The sequence below is a fragment of the Rhamphochromis longiceps genome, linkage group LG17 (assembly GCF_057381845.1).
Source record: "Rhamphochromis longiceps isolate RC_006_pf linkage group LG17, R_longiceps_female_GT1.1, whole genome shotgun sequence".
Lineage (NCBI taxonomy): Eukaryota > Metazoa > Chordata > Actinopteri > Cichliformes > Cichlidae > Rhamphochromis > Rhamphochromis longiceps.
In genome coordinates, this window is record NC_140573.1 from 40,510,484 (window position 1) to 40,526,399 (window position 15,916).

Below are 15,916 nucleotides of genomic sequence, written 5' to 3' on the forward strand. Positions count from 1 at the left end.
GCTCTGAGGCAAAATGCTATTGTACATAAATCTGGGCCAAAACATGACCTCTTTTCCAGGAAGAACATGCAGGATAACTGTTCCTGTGATGCAAGTTCCAACAAAAGTGGTGCAATCAGCTGAAAGAAAATCTGAGCAGGGTGCACTGCTGACATGATGCCTCAGCTCACAACACTGTCACTGTCTGTTTGCAATGACACCATTAAAATTAGCAGTTAAGTGATCAGGTGACGTGTGGGTTTTTTCTTTTCATTGTAGTGAGAATATTTCTTGTAAACCATCCTCTAAATTAAGTTTTAACCCAACAAATATATTTAAGTGAGGATCTTGAAGCGCTCACCGCTATTCGTGCCGCCGGCCCCAGATGTGGGACCTGGTGATGAAACCACTGCGCGGTACGTTGGAGGAGGTGGTGGCGGAGGTGTACTTCTACTGCCTTGGATTGCATCTTTGGGCGAAGTGACAGTTTCACCTCCATCCTCTTTGGGATGGGTGGTGCTTGTATTGTTGGGCTTCTCTTCTTGACAGAGGACAAGAGGCGGCGGGACGGAGCGAGCCGCAGGCTCCTCGGAAGGAGGCGTCAGTGCTGGAGTGCTTATTTTGGGGGTGGGTGCAGGTGGGACACTTGGAGGTGAACTAAGAGGAGGAGGGGAGGAAACAGGAGGAGATGAAAGCTCCTTTGTTGCAGGAGACGGAGAGGTGGCGAGCGTGGGAGGGTTTTGGTCTTTGGGAGTGGGAGGACCCGAACGGACTGAAGGTACGACTTGTTCCTCTGAGGGAGGTGGGGAAGTTGGTAGAGGGGGAACAAAATCATCTTCTGGGGGAGGTGAAGTAGGCAGAGGTGGTGCAAAGTCTTCTGAAGGAGGTGGTGATGTAGGTAAGGGTGGGGCATGAAGCACAGGTGGAGGAGAGGAGGCTGGTAATGGAGGTGCTGGTTCTTCTGGAGGAGGTGGGGAGGAGGGGAGGGGAGGTGCAGGGTCCTTTGGTGGAGGCGGCTGGTCAGGAGCTTCTTCGCTGAAGCAGACCCACGAGTCACCCGTATCCTCGCAGGCAGAGGCAGCCTGCTCCGGTCCAAAAATGTTGTCCAAGTCGGCTATTGAAGGCTTCCTGGCTGAGCTGTCTGCTCCTGCAGACACTTCTGAAACAGAGATAAGGAAGGAGCAATTTAAAAAAGAAAAGGGGGGGGGGGTGTTTGCAGATGTGCTCAGCAAGGAGATAAAACATCACAGGGAGACAAACAGACTGACAAAGTTAGCACCGGAACATCAAGATAAACAGACGACTGAGGTCAAATTTAAAAGCTTGTTTCAGTTTGAGGCGATTTAACGGGAGGCAGAAACAGATGAGCAGATTCTTACCAGCATCATCTGCAGGCGGAGGGCTAGTATTTGGTGGAGAAGCTGGGACATTCTTGGGTGGAAGTGGAGGTGGAGCTGCAAGTATATCACAAGTTTAACAATGAATGCAATAATTACCTGTTTCACATCACTGCACCTGGTGATGGGCTGCATACAGTCTGACTCAAGGCGCAAACGACAACAAAGGAAAAAAATGAATGAAGAAAATAAGCCAACACAAGATGAACGTTTGGATCTATCAACGACAGGCACCATTGTATTCCAGATACAACACGAGGGGGGATCGTCCCAAATTACCCACCATGCAACACAGAACATTCAGCCCCCATCAGCCCAAATGCATGCAGGCAAGGGTTGGTGCCCAATGACGGAAACTTATTGAACGTCTCTGGTGTTACAACCGACGCTGAATCACGTGCTCGTGAAATGACTGATGAAATGAAACGATGGCTGTTTAGAACGGGGAAGGGAGCATTATTGGCACACAGCTGTTTGATCAGGTCAGTTTGCAGATTTCTCAGGATGATGAGCTGAGCTGATCCATCTGTGTGTTAATTTCACAGGGACGGGGAAGTGCGGCGTAATGTGGAGGGAATGGCGCAACTTACTTCCTGTGGGAAAGGATCTTGTCAAAGAGGATTCAGGCTCTGATAGAGGAGTCCCCCACACGTCACACTCAGATAGAACCGCTAAGTTCAGGAGGGGACAGAAAAGGCCATCGTGAAGGGCGTTAGCAGCGAAACACTTCGGGCTCGTGATCCTTTGGGGATGTTTGCGTGAAGCTGTGTCCCAAAACGTCGGCTGCATCCTTCGGAGGACCCGGCCTTCGCGGTCTACGTGGGCCGGGTCCTTCAAAGACCGAGAAGGCCGGAAGTGCGAGGCTGTGAAATGGGACGGTCTAGCCTTCAGATTTGCGTCACCGCTGTCTCGGTGGAGTTTAATAAACTCGGCCGTCTGCTCCTTGCTATCTAAAGTATAACAAGACACTGGCGTAAATTCTCGACCGTCTCACACTTCTGTTTAATCAGTTTGATGTTTATTCAGCTGTGTGAAAATCCCGGAGGAACCCTCCCGATGGATTAATAAAGTTTTATTTAATCTAATAACTTTGATCTCAGCCAAACCGGTTTACTCCGGAACAAATAAAACACCGAAAAAAAGGCAAACAATTACATTTTTAAGTTATCCGAGTGACTTATATATGATGTTTAACCTGAGTAGCGAAAGAGCGGGGGTCTGAAAACGATGACGCCGGGAGTCCGCTGCTCTCGCCGGCTGGAGTGTAATTTACGCAGCTACTTTCTCGCCTGAAAATATGTTAAAAGTTTATTTTGTGGCCCAGAAAGATTAATAAGAGTAATTTTAAAACTTAGTAGCAGCCGCCATTGTTGGCAGCTGAAATTTGGCTGGGCCGCGCTATGATTTCTGGGATATGGTGGGCCACGAAGGACACACCCGACCCATCCTTCAAATTTGGGGAAATGAAGGACGCATTTGTCGGCCGCGTTTGAAGGAGTCGACGAATTGGGACAGCCTTCGTCGCCTGGCTGTGACGTAATCGGCCTTCAAATGCGGCCTCCGGAGGATGCAGCCGACGTTTTGGGACACGGCTACAGATGAGAACGTCAGTAAAAACTGCAATCACAATGTGTCAACACAAGAACACGCACTCGGTTCAGTGCTACTATATAATATTCGCTTTTATAATTGCATATAAAAAAAAGACATCTGAAAAAAATACACCAGCTAATAAGCTAAAAAAGGATGAATGCAGTGTGATGCAACAAACCTGCAACACATCCCGTCTACACTCCAGCAGCTTCACAAAGACAACGATTCAACTTAACGGCACATCTGACGCTACTGAATTGCGTCAAATTACACAGAGAATCTCTAACTGACCTTAAGAGGATCTTAATGAAACTAGTATTTACTGGAAAAAAAGTGAAACATTACCAGTTCAAAGTGCCAGAGGCAGAGCTTTTCTACTTGTCTGAATTAATGCGAAGGGAATTTGTGTCAAGCTGATGTTACTTATGCCTGACACGGCAGTTGCGTAAGAGCTAAGAGCTCATCCACAGTCTGCATCATAAAATCCTGCAGGGCTGGATGTGAGCAGGTGACGGCAGAATCTGCATATGAACGAGTTTCACTGTGCAAAAGAGCACGACCTCGGAGGACTGCCGTCAACCACACCCTCAACAAAGACATCCAAAACTAGCTGGAAGCCTTACACAGACAACAAGTGTGTGTTTGTGTGTTTTTCATCATACTGCTAACATACTTTGACAGCAAAGCATCAACAGAAACATATTCAAAGAGCCGATACAGACAAAGACACAGAGGGTTACCTTCAGTTTTCTGTTCTCCAAAGGCTGTTTCTAAAGGAGGCCCAAATAAGCCTGTGGTGTCTTCAGAGACTGGTGTTTGCTGATTGCTGCGACAGAAAAAACAGGACAATACAGAAGAAACTGTTAGCAGCAAACAGTTACAGCTACAACAGTCAGAGTGCAGCGTCTCGTTGCATGTCGTCTGATCAGGCTGCAGCTCCCCTTTCCGCTCAAATCTTCCCAACAATATTACAAATGTGTCATTTTCAAAGTGTGGCAGGAGCATAAACAACGACAGGAAGAATGACGGGAAAAGCTAATGGGATGGTTTTGGGGGCAGAATAAAAACAACTGACTTTTAACATTTGTCTTTTGGCATTACAGAAAGAGAAAGTGACTGTGGCTCAATCGCATCTGCAGAAAATACAAATACCTCATATTCACTGTACCGAGGCTGCAACCAACACACCAAACACCGCAGCCAAACAACAACCAACAAACGCACACTTAAACATAAAAAGACCTCGTCTTCAGCGCAATAGATATGAAAACCAGGTTTGCACAGCGTGGAGTTTTTGTGTAGATACAGTGGCAGGTCTGCAAAGGACTGTCTGGCTTTAGAGGACAGTTTTTGTCTGGAATTATTTAACGAGATGGCAAAAAGATCAAAAGCAACCCAAAGACATTTCCTCTTACTACACTATTTTTCATGTGGCATGCCACAGTTTAAGCCTGCAGTTAATAAGCAAAGAAAATATTGAAGATAACAAAAACCTCGCCAACGTATGGTGCAGTTTCCAAATGTCGACATTTTATGCATGATGATACAGCGATTGTGCCTCTTGTTACTGACACCGCTGACTAAAACATCAAGAAAAGTATAATTAAAATGAACGCGTCAGTGTCGTGGAACGAGCAAAAAGCTAAAATAGAGACCAACTGCACAAAACTTTTCGGGACTGAAGTGTGATCCAAAGGCAGGAGAAAGGACGAGCAGCGACACCGAGATACACACCTGGGGGGCTGTGGTGCTGGAGCTGGTGTGGGGGCCACGGCGGGTGCAGGAGGGACGACGCGTCTCGGTCTGGCAATCTCTTCACCTGCGCCCAAAATGAAATGGATTTACGTTAATCTTACATCACATCCTCCTAATTTGTCACTTGTAAAAAGCGAGCTTGGCCTGAGGTGATGAAGCTGATACTTACTGGACGTGTTCCTTTTCAAACCCTGTAACGTGGAAAGAAACAACATGGAAATGTAAAAAGTCAAAGACAGGAAACCTCAAATTGTTCTCATATTTGGATCCAACATTCTTCCATCCATGTGTGAGGATTTCTAATAAAACCAAAAAAGATGATCTTAGCTCTTTTATTCTTTTCTTTCTGAAACTTCCCAGTGTGTTTGGACAGAGCAAAGACAACGGCTGTTGAAGGTCGGAGGCTGAACTGCGACTAAATCTGATCAGACTGCACTCAGTTACACTTCACATGAGCGGGCATGACTTGCGGGCATGACTTGCACGCATTCCCCACTTTGGGCGATTTGTCACATTTTTCTAACCGACATTCATCAGTCCAATAAATGACGATGGCCGATATATTCGGGCAGGTGACTTTTTGATGGGCGGAGCAATGTAATCATGCACGGACTGATTTGCGTGCTTAGAACACAGTAAGTCCAAACATGGAGGAACTAGTTGCCAAAAAGTAAAATACAAAGTCACCAATTTGGGATTTCTTTGGCTTTAAACCGGGTGAAAGAGGTAAACCTGAGGATATAACCAAAGAGGTGTGCCGCTCGTGCAGACGTACTGCGCCAGCAAAGACTCAAACATGACTTTGTTGGTTGAAACTAACTTACTCATGGGCAAATACATAAATAAATCGCTCTTGTAAAACGCTCAGCCTATCGCTGTGGTCGATAAATTCGTCCAATCGCCCAACGGTAATAGGTAGAGAAAACTGCCTTAAGCGAGACAGAAAAAATGAAGGGATGCAAAGCTGCTACAACAATCATGCTGTGAACATCAAATCTGTCAGAAAGTGGGATACTGGTAATCTAAATCTGCTTGCAGTGGTTTATGGCGTCTTTAAAGGTTTTCCAAACGTCCTTTGAAGCTGTAAGAAGCCACGTGATAAAATGCGATAGGCGTACAAAAAAAAGAGACCAGTGTTGATGATGGGGAGGCAACAGCACAAACATTACTGCCTTCTCGGCTGTGATCCCAAACACCAAAGTCTAAGAGAGCATATGTATGAATTCACCACAAGCAGGATGTGAGAGGCCAACAAAAGGCAGATAAGGAGAGAGAAGGCGGCAGGGAGGAGAGCAGATGAGAAGACACGATGGGGAGTGACTGAAGTAAGACATCAAAGGGTCCAAGCTGTCCAAAGTGTAAATTGTGTCCCCAGTAGAGACCAAGCATGAAGCCATTCAAGGCAAAGAAATACCCAAAAGAAGTACACAAGTATATCGCTGATCTTAAAAAGCTAAAAATATTTTTAATGTTAATGAAATTTTTAAACATATTGATTGACTGTTTTAACTGCTGACCCTTACATATTTTCCCTTATTCAACTGACCCCAAGGACAAGGAGAAAAGGAATAAGTGGACATGTGGCACATGCTATGGTACATTGAGTCTAACCCCAGGGAAAAGGAAGAAGAAGCCACTTACCGGGCTACGTCTCTGTGACCAGCAAAAAGGAAGAGAGAAGAGATACCTGATCAGAGAGTGACAAATCAGTAAAGGAGACATCATATGCATCAGGATGAGAAGTATTTTTGGCCTGGTTGGCTGAATTTGAGGATGTGGTTGTTACCCAGTCATAAAAAAACGAGCTCATCTGTCTCAGATTTTTATTTTAAATAAGCTCGAACAGCTGTGTGTGTGATGTCAAACAGATAAGAGTTTAAATAAGTCATTCTCACTTTTTTCCCCCAACTCTAGGTTAGTGTTCAAGAACAAAATGTAGTCGCTCTAGAATCTCAAATGGGCTCACTTTTCATCCATCTTTATTCTAATCACTTTCCTGCAAACACCACCCTTTTGCCAACTAATCCTTTAGAGTTTCCTTTTATTCTCCCTTGTAGACTCCATCTGCCCCCTTGGCATCTTTAATTTGAACTGAAATCTCTCCATCTGTCTGTGTCATGTCCACCTCGCATCAGCCATCTCTCCCTCCATCGCTCACTCTTGTGCCTGATCCAGTTGTGCAGTGAGCCGTGAGTGATTAAAGTGATGCAACAGTGGGTGGGAAATGCTCCTAGAAAGGAGACCTCTGATTGGATACACCGGTGAAGGACAAAGCTCTGTATTGCTTGTCATAACCAATCACTGCTGCTTTGCTGTATGTAAACAGGAAGCACAGCAGGAAGCTCTTCGACTCTCACGTTATGACCTTTTAGCCTTTAAAGATACGATGTCGTTTTCTATTTGAAATACGAAAAGAATCAAAAAGAAAACATTGCTTCTTTGCTTTTGGTGCTCGAGTAGGACACATTCTTTGTTTCTGCCCAAAATATTAAAAAGTAAGATGTCAAAGATATCAAATGTCATGTGAGATCTCTTATTTAAGCTCAAACATTTTCACTCCATCCTTGACCTTTTGCTGGCCTCTACTGTTTTCAACCTAGTTGTTTGGACTGAGGGCGCTTAACACTCAAAAACTCATTAAAACCAGATTTAAGAAATCTTAGCCAGCAGAAACACCCTGAAAGACGAGGGCTCACATAGTCCAAATACTTTGGCAGCCACATCATTGTGCATGAGGCGTGAAAACGCTGAGAATAACCTGGCACCGCGATGACGAGTGGCTACAGCCACAGAGAAATCACAAAACAGCCACCGGCCCTATAAATATTTCGCTTTAAATGTAGCTAGCCTATTTTCAGCAGGTAGTAAATGCCAAGACAGATGAAAAGGTTAAGGGGGTGGAGGGGTACAAAGCAAAGGCTTACCGGACTCTTCTACAGAGTTTAGCATCATTTGAGGCAGCAAAGAACAATGAGATGAGAGAGAAAGCAAAATCAAGACAGCACAGGGAGAGAATTAGAAAAATTAAAAAGGAGGAATGGTACATCAACACTGGCATAGCAGAGTCTCTTTTACAACGCAGGCAGTCATCTAAACCCACAGACACGGGCACATGCAGCCGGGATGGTGTTAGCGGTTTTCCCTGGATTCAGTCCCATTTATACATCAACCAAATGAGGTTACAGAAACAACAAACACATACATGCAACAGTCAGGGTTTAGTCTTTCAGTTAGCATGTGGCCTATATTCATTTTTAAAAAAATTATTTTACCCATAGCCATAAAATAACTGTGTGCATGTATGAAGAAAAAGCGCTGGGCAGTTAAACGTCATGCAGATTTGAACCAAAATGAAGAGCAACACCTCAACATCCAACACTCTCAAATATGTCATACAGTTAGGGCCGCACTTAACTAGGGCTGCCACGATTAGTCGACTAGTCACGATTACGTCGACTATCAAAATCGTCGACGACTGATTTAATAGTCGACGCGTCGTTTGAAGCTTTGTAAGATCACAAAAGACGCAGGAATCAGTAGCAGGATTTAAGAGTGTAATAACGGACTGAAACAGAAGATGGCAGCACTGCATGTACAAGGATGCCAGCTGCCGTTAAACCCCCGAAGAAGAAGAAGCTCTGTCCCAGAATTCATAGCGCGGCCCAGCTCAGTTTATAACAATGGCGGCAGCTAGTTAGTTTTAATATTACTCTTATTATTCTTTCTGGGTCACAAAATAAACATTTAACATATTTTCAGGCGAGAATGTAGCTGTGTAAACCTCAAATATCTGCTCAGTTTATCAAGACACCACATGTTTTCAAAAGCGCTCCGACGTTTTCGGAGACGTCTGTTACCCACTAGCTCGATAGTTAGCCGGGGGCAAGGCTCACTAGAGCCGTGAGAACACCGGACTCCCGCCGTCTTTCGCTACTCAGGTTAAACATGATATATGAGTCACTTAGATAACTTAAAAATGTTATTGTTTGGCTTTTTTTGTATTTTATTTGTTCCTGAGTAAATCGGTTTGGCTGAGATTAAAGTTATAGTTTTTACACAGCTGAATAAACGTCAAGCAGACAGCTGATTATCAGAAGTGTGAGATGCTCCAGAATTTACTCCGGTGTCCTGTTATATTTTAGATAGCAAGGAGTTTATTAAACTTCACCGAAACAATCTGCAAATTTCATTAAAATTTAATAAACTATCATCTTGTCTTTATTTTTAGTTAGCACAGACCTTAAACACTTAAAGCTGTAAGCTAATGATAGTTATATAAGAGCAGATGCTGCTGGTGCAATAAGCTGTACTTTTTACGTCCAGTGGATGATGATCTGATTAGTCGACTAATCGCAAAAATAATCGGTGACTAGTCGACTATCAAAATAATCGTTTGTGGCAGCCCTACACTTAACATTTATCTTATTTAGGAGTAGAAGATAAACAACACACAATAAGATGTCAAGTATTAGTGTTCAAAGCCTTATAAATCGAGCTTGTCACACTGAAATAATAGTCCTTTGAAAATGATCAAAAACTGAGAAAGGGTAAGAAATGTAGGTGTGCAACCTTCCAAAAACACAGGCCTCCTCATGCATTAGCTCTTCATACACGTTCACACAGACGTGACCAGCGTGAAAAATCATTCACACGTGATCAGGTTAACAGTCAGTGGGTGAGCACACTGAAGTTGGACTCAATTATTAAGGCCCAGAGGCTCAAATGACCACAGCAGACTGACACACAGGTGCCCACTTTCCTACCTGAATAATTCAAGATAGATACTTAAGCCAGCTCTCCTCACTGGAAAACACTCAAGTTATGGGTCCCAGCTAGAGAGGCAGGGATGTCGCTAATTATGGGCTGTCTGAAGAGGACACTGGTTAGAATTTGGACTCGTCAACTGAGCTGCATCGCTTCAAATAAGAGCTTCACACCCTATTTTGCAGCGGTGCTTAGATGGTTTCTGTTGCGGTAGGACATCTGCCTCGAGTTACTCAAACACTGAAGTCAGCGACTATGACCAAGTCTGACCAAGACTATATCGCCAACACTTGAAATCAATTATATGAAATTAGAGGTCTTTTATCAATCATAACAGAGGAATGAATTGTGATTTCAGTCCTCCTCGTGGTGTCCTTATGTCCCTTTTGAGCAATACTGGTTAAAGCAGCTTTATATTGTAGAGAAACCGTAGCAGCTCAACATATAGTACCACACACAGTAGAAAAGACGATACGTGAGCAACGGCTACATTTATGCACAGTTAAAACCACAAAAAAGAAGAGCAACAGAAATGATGCATGCATGCATGCACGGCTAACTTAAAGCTAGCAGAGACGGACCAGGGAAACCAGATCTACTCACCATGGGAGATGGGGACAGAGCTATGTTGCCTATGGAGGCTTTGAGCTCATCGACTGAGGGTGCCTCCACAACACGATCAGGCGGCAGAGGCTTGATCTTGATCTTGAATTTTTTCCTGTGGTCCTCTTCTTCCTCGGACTCGTCGGAGGAGAAGAAGTGAGACTTTTTGGGGGCAAGTGAAGGAAAAATGTCAAGGAAAACAAACGTTTACATTTCATCTTAAGGTTGATGAGAAACCCGGGAACCACATTCCTCAGTGAAACTTTGCGTGTCGGTACTTAAATCGTTTCTTCTTTACAAAAGTCTGTTTTCTGTGACATCGTCCTGTTTAAGACACATTCACAGACACTTAGAAATGTTCTTTTCTGACCCACTTTATAAATTTGTTTTTAATTACTTTTTTATTAGCCACATAATAAAAATGAAGACTTTTCTGTATCTTAAATCTGGGGCCTAAACACCTTTTTAAAGAACTTGAGCCATTTTATTATCTGTATGCCATTTCTCAGTAAAACACTAATCATATTGATCTGTTCTGTGAGCCACGTCACGTTTGTCTTCCATCACATGCACGACAAAAACTGACCCAACAGTGTGCAGCAAATGCGACACAAACAATGAAGCAATCCAGTTCTTGCCAAGTAACTTGACAGAAACTGCCACGTATTAAAAACTGTGCTGAGGATATCTTCCTCTTCTAATTCATCTTCAGGTCTGATACTGTAGCCTTCATCATCCACCTCAGGAGAGTTCTGAAAGACACAATGAGTCTGAATGATAGTGACAAACAGCAGCTGTTCCTGCAAAGTAAAAAACTCCACACATGCAACCCACACCCACCGTGTAAGCTACACACGTAAACCCGCTGACCTGACGGGACCATCTACAAACAATTAACATATCTGTGAAGCTGTTGATCTGTTTTATAAAACCACAGATCAACACAGAAGAGTCACGACATGAAAGTGAAACCAACAAACAGTCTTGAAAGTCAGCTTGGACCTACAAAGCAGCGTTTTTACTTACGTATCTGTCCCAGTCGATATCTCCATAGAAGCCATTCGGGGCCCCGTTCGTCTTCTTCTGAGAGCGAGAAGACAGAAACAGTTTGACTAAAATCTCACCTAACAAAACACGATACAACATACCTGCAACTGCATTACACACCTACACAGAGGAACTACGTCTCAGCTAATCTCCCCCAAACACCTTGAACCTCCAGATTTAAGTCACAAAGCTTTTACTCTGAGGCTACTCTGTTACGTTAGCGGCTCTTCAAGTCATCAAATTGGCTGTTTTTTGGGGTTTTTTTAATGTTAGTTGATGGAGCTGAACATGACTTGGTGTTGTTCCCCTAACGCCCCCCCACACCCCCACAAAGCTTCCTCAGAGAGTGCGCTAAAGAACAGATAGCTGAAACAGCTGCACTTGCATCAGGCTGATGAGTTAAAGAACATACTGCGACGTCTATGACCAGTCTAAGCTCTACACACTACACTTCTCTAGAGTGTGGTCTAGTCTAAAAAGCTGAGCTCAGTACCGATTCAACCTCTCGAGGTTCCTGTCAGGTGAAAAGAACAGAAAAAGAAAAAACACAAAAACAATGTGCCTCACAAATTTCTCTGATGACACAGGCTTACATAAACCCCAATTAATAAATACATAAAACTGTTTATGTACTAGATCGTTTCTGTTACTTACACCATCTCTGTCTGGAGACCCCCTGTGCAAACCAAAAGAAAGGAAAATGTTACTTAAGACACAACTTCTTCATTTAAGTGAGTCTTTTTCTGATTAATCCAGTTTTCACATGATCACACTTCCACAGACACGCAGGTTCATAACACTTCAACTGTTTTGTGTAGGATTAGAACATGGCTACAAAAATTCAAAGATTGACTAAACAAACGCCAAAGGCAGCAGTTTCCTGTATTATGATTGTCGTAGTTACATAAATGCAGAACATTTCTTCCCTTTATCTTACACAAAAAACAAGCAACAAGTATTGTAAGCTGGTGTATTATTTTAGAGATCCTAAATAACACATGACATACAATAAAGTGGTCTATAAAGTCTATACAGTATTCAGCAGTGACTCGTAATTGGCTGGAAGACCCATGAGCCGTAGATGATTACAGGAAGCTGCTGTCTAGCATTTCATATATTTGACATGAACCACACTTAATATTAATCCTGTAATTGTTCTTCCTGACCACAATCCCTTCATTCTTCTGCCATAAATATGCATAACCTACTGTCACATATCATCCCCCCCCCCCCCCCCCCCGAGTGTTCAGTCAGCCTGTAGCTCCACTTCACAGCATCATAGTGAAGCACTAATAAGCTCTGTGCGTGGATCAAACAACACAACAGAGGACTTACGCGGAATCATTGTCCTTCTCTTTCTTCCGTATCCCAAAGGCCTTCCTGGTACGTTTTTTCAATCCTGAAAAGAGAAAAAGGTGAATTATTCTATGCAGACACAAAGACGTGACTAGAAGTTGACGGTTTCGTGGGTTAAAGGCTCAGTGAACGACTCATCCATCACCCAGGAAATTAAAGAAAATGTTTTATGTGTTATTTAGTGACTAGTTGCATCAATGCGAGGTCAAAAAAAAGGATGAAAACAAAGTTTTCTGAGCACAGCGAACATCAAGAAAGCAGCCGCTGAGAAACTGCTGACTTTTAATGCACCGAACAGGAATGTGATTACTAGCTCAAAATGCTCGCAGACAAATAAACATCAAATCAAGCAGACAAACTCACAAGGTGAGAACAAAATCAGCCATAAAGTTACTGGAGTTGGTAATTACTCAGTAATTCAAGGGTCATACCAAACCAGCCTTCTACAGTCATAATCTCACCTACACATCACCTCACATCTCCTGAAGCTCTACTGGAGCCGCTCATTGAAACACAACACAAATGATTACAGCGCTGGTGTGTTTAGGCCTCGAGGAAGCTCGGGCGAGTTCATGCCTTAAAACAAAACGCATTTACTCCGTGGACTTGGTACAGCTGCGGGACAAAAGGTGAAAAACAAGAAATGCAGACATTGTTCACATGAAACTTCTGGACTTTCTCCTGTTTTACCAATTTAAGCACAAAGTATCCTGTTTGTTCAGGAATTACTCTACAAAAACGACTCTGCCAGTTGACCAGCACATTAGTCCAGCTTCAAGTTCTAAAAATTAAATATGTAATCTTCTCCTAGTCCCAGCTTAGTCCTCCTGTCTATGAAATGAGTCATGTTTAGTTACATTAGGCTAAACAAACTCAAATGCTCGCACCTCTTTCTTACCCCAAATGAAGGCCCAGTTGTCCTCCATTTCTTCTCCAATGTTTCCCTTACTCTCATACTTCCTCCTCTTTGTGTGGTTGCGATCTCATCACATAATCTAAGGACCAACCTATTTTTTCTCCTCATACCACATGCAGTTACACACAAGTCTCCAACCAGAAACTTGATGCTACTTCACACACACACAAAACGGTATCATGCTCCCGTCCTTGATGTGTTCTGGTACTCAAATTCAACACCAGTGACCCTACTCATGAATAAAAGACAAATATCATCATTGTAGTCTCCTGCTAAAAATTAAGAGCGTCTACAGTCCTCTGCTCACCTAAGAAGTGTCATAAGCTGGATAACAGGAAACCACACCGAAGCTCAGCAGACTACTACAGCAGACCCACAGGGAAAAAAGGAGAGTACCTGCAGCTTGTTTACATTTTTTCCATGTTTTTATTTCATTTCTCCACTCGACTAATTTTGCTTCAGAACGAGAAATCAATCCGAGAAGGCCTCCAGGACACAGACGCTCTCGCCCAGAAATACTCTCCCATTGATTCTGCCAACATATTCAGCCTTGCATCCTATTAATGGTGACTGTCAAGGTTCAAATAAATATCCCGCTGCTTATAATCAGCACCAGCACACATACAGAAAGACTAAAGGCAGTTTCATATGTTGCACGTAAGGACATGATCTGTCTTTATATACGAAAAGGTAGACAGACACACACACACACACACACACACACACACACACACACACACACACACACACGCACGCCACTGCAGAATATTCATGATGCCAAGAGCGTCATGAATTCTGACGGACACGAGTAGATCAGGTGTTGGAAAGAAGTGCTCGTTTCTATAAAGGCAAGGTCAAAAATAAGAGTTTAGGTAAGGTCAGAAATCTTATTTCCACTTTGCGTGGCTACATGAGGCACACGATGAGTACTCTTTCATATGAAAACATCGGCTTTGAATCAGTGAGGTCACTGAGGTCGTGGATGAAGAGCAGGAAGGTTTCCGTTTTTCTTTTAACGCTTTCTTATCCTTTCATCTTATGGTAATGCATCACCCGTCTAACACGTTACAGACCTTAAACAAACAGCCATCGATGGCCTTCAGCGAAGCGACAAAGTACCAAAACACAACAAGTATTATTACTTTCATGTACTTCAGCAGGGCGACTGTGGAAGCCATCATGCTGTTTGTGTGTCCCTGTGAGTACATACGTATGTGTCGTTTGCACACATACACAGACAGCTCCTCCCCTCAACTGATGTCGAGCTTTACCCCTTTCCCTTTCAAAGTACAGACGACTTCATTTCGCGATGCCAAACTGCAATCTCTTCTTTCAATCTCTGGCTTTCCCAGACCAGTTTCCCCTCCTGATCTCAGTGAACCATCTGTGGGAGGCTTCCAGATGAGGACACAGCGTGCTCTCTCTCAGCCTTTAGTATAACGGATGGAAGGAGCTTAAATTGTTCCTTCAACAGCTGGGCTACCAAGGCACAGACATTTATTTTAGTCTGATATCGTCCTGTCCGATTAATCTTTGAACAGTTTGACTTATGGCTCGTTCACACTGGGGTGGAGTTTTCCTAGTTTTAATGAGGTTGCAACTAGGAAACCAATGAATAAGTAAGCAAGTAAACAAACATAAATGGGAATAAAATGAATAAATAAATAATAATCAGTGGACCCACTGACGCAGAAAGTTTTTTTGGTGCCAAACCTTAAAGTACTGCAAATAGTTGCAACAACCAACTGGTCTCCAACAGACTGATCATGCAACACAACCAACCAACCTGATCCCACAGTAACTGCACAGGTCACCAGGTGGGAGGCAACCTGTCTCCAAACGATCACGGCCTGATGTGAACTGACTGCAAATGCTTGCAGACAGACCGGTTTAGGGCTGAACGATTATGGAAAATAATCTAATTGCGATTTTTTGCCCCAATATTGCGATTGCGATGCGATATGCGATTATTTTTTAAGGTCTTTGTCTTCTGTATTATTAAACAAAGACAAGCAATACATCATATAGTATGGCCAATACTATATTACATTAATTTTAAACTGTTCTTTCCTGGAAGACAGACCTCTGTTATGATGACATGAGGTGATGCATGAATTGATGACTGACATTTTTATTTAACTTCTTCAATCACAACAGTATATTTGAACATACACAATAGTTTATTTTTAGCTTACAAACATCTGAGCATAAAGTGCTGACAAGGAACCCTGGTGTAAACATTAAAATGAAAGTCAGTACAATGTGCAGATTGCAGAAATATACATAAACAAAATCAGTGGCTTTACCACACTCAGTTTTTCGACATCTGTGAACTACTAGACAGTCATTCAATTAAAAAATAATATTAAATAAATAAAACTAATAAATAAAAAATACACACATCTTACTGATCTCTGCAGTCAGTAACATTACACATAAAGTGCAAACATAATAGCAATTGTATAAACACACACACAAACACGCCTTTAAAGTTTAAAGGCGTGAA

At 43.0% G+C, this 15,916-nt stretch overlaps 1 protein-coding gene across 10 annotated transcripts in view; it reads right to left on the reverse strand.

Moving 5' to 3' along the window:
• The window catches only part of sgip1a (SH3GL interacting endocytic adaptor 1a), an 83,701-nt gene that overhangs the window by 16,583 nt on the left and 51,202 nt on the right, over positions 1-15,916 (reverse strand). For 7 of the 10 annotated variants that reach the window (XM_085387595.1, XM_085387592.1, XM_085387597.1 and 4 more), the window contains 12 exons: positions 12,474-12,537; positions 11,793-11,814; positions 11,118-11,174; positions 10,780-10,843; positions 10,092-10,267; positions 6,366-6,377; positions 4,894-4,915; positions 4,704-4,788; positions 3,710-3,795; positions 1,967-2,047; positions 1,359-1,433; positions 341-1,138 (listed from right to left, as the gene is read on the reverse strand). In XM_085387595.1, the coding sequence (XP_085243721.1) occupies positions 341-1,138; positions 1,359-1,433; positions 1,967-2,047; positions 3,710-3,795; positions 4,704-4,788; positions 4,894-4,915; positions 6,366-6,377; positions 10,092-10,267; positions 10,780-10,843; positions 11,118-11,174; positions 11,793-11,814; positions 12,474-12,537 (1,542 nt within the window). The remainder of the gene's footprint in view (positions 1-340; positions 1,139-1,358; positions 1,434-1,966; positions 2,048-3,709; positions 3,796-4,703; positions 4,789-4,893; positions 4,916-6,365; positions 6,378-10,091; positions 10,268-10,779; positions 10,844-11,117; positions 11,175-11,792; positions 11,815-12,473; positions 12,538-15,916) is intronic. The other 3 variants (XM_085387591.1, XM_085387594.1, XM_085387598.1) reach the window with 3 other exon arrangements.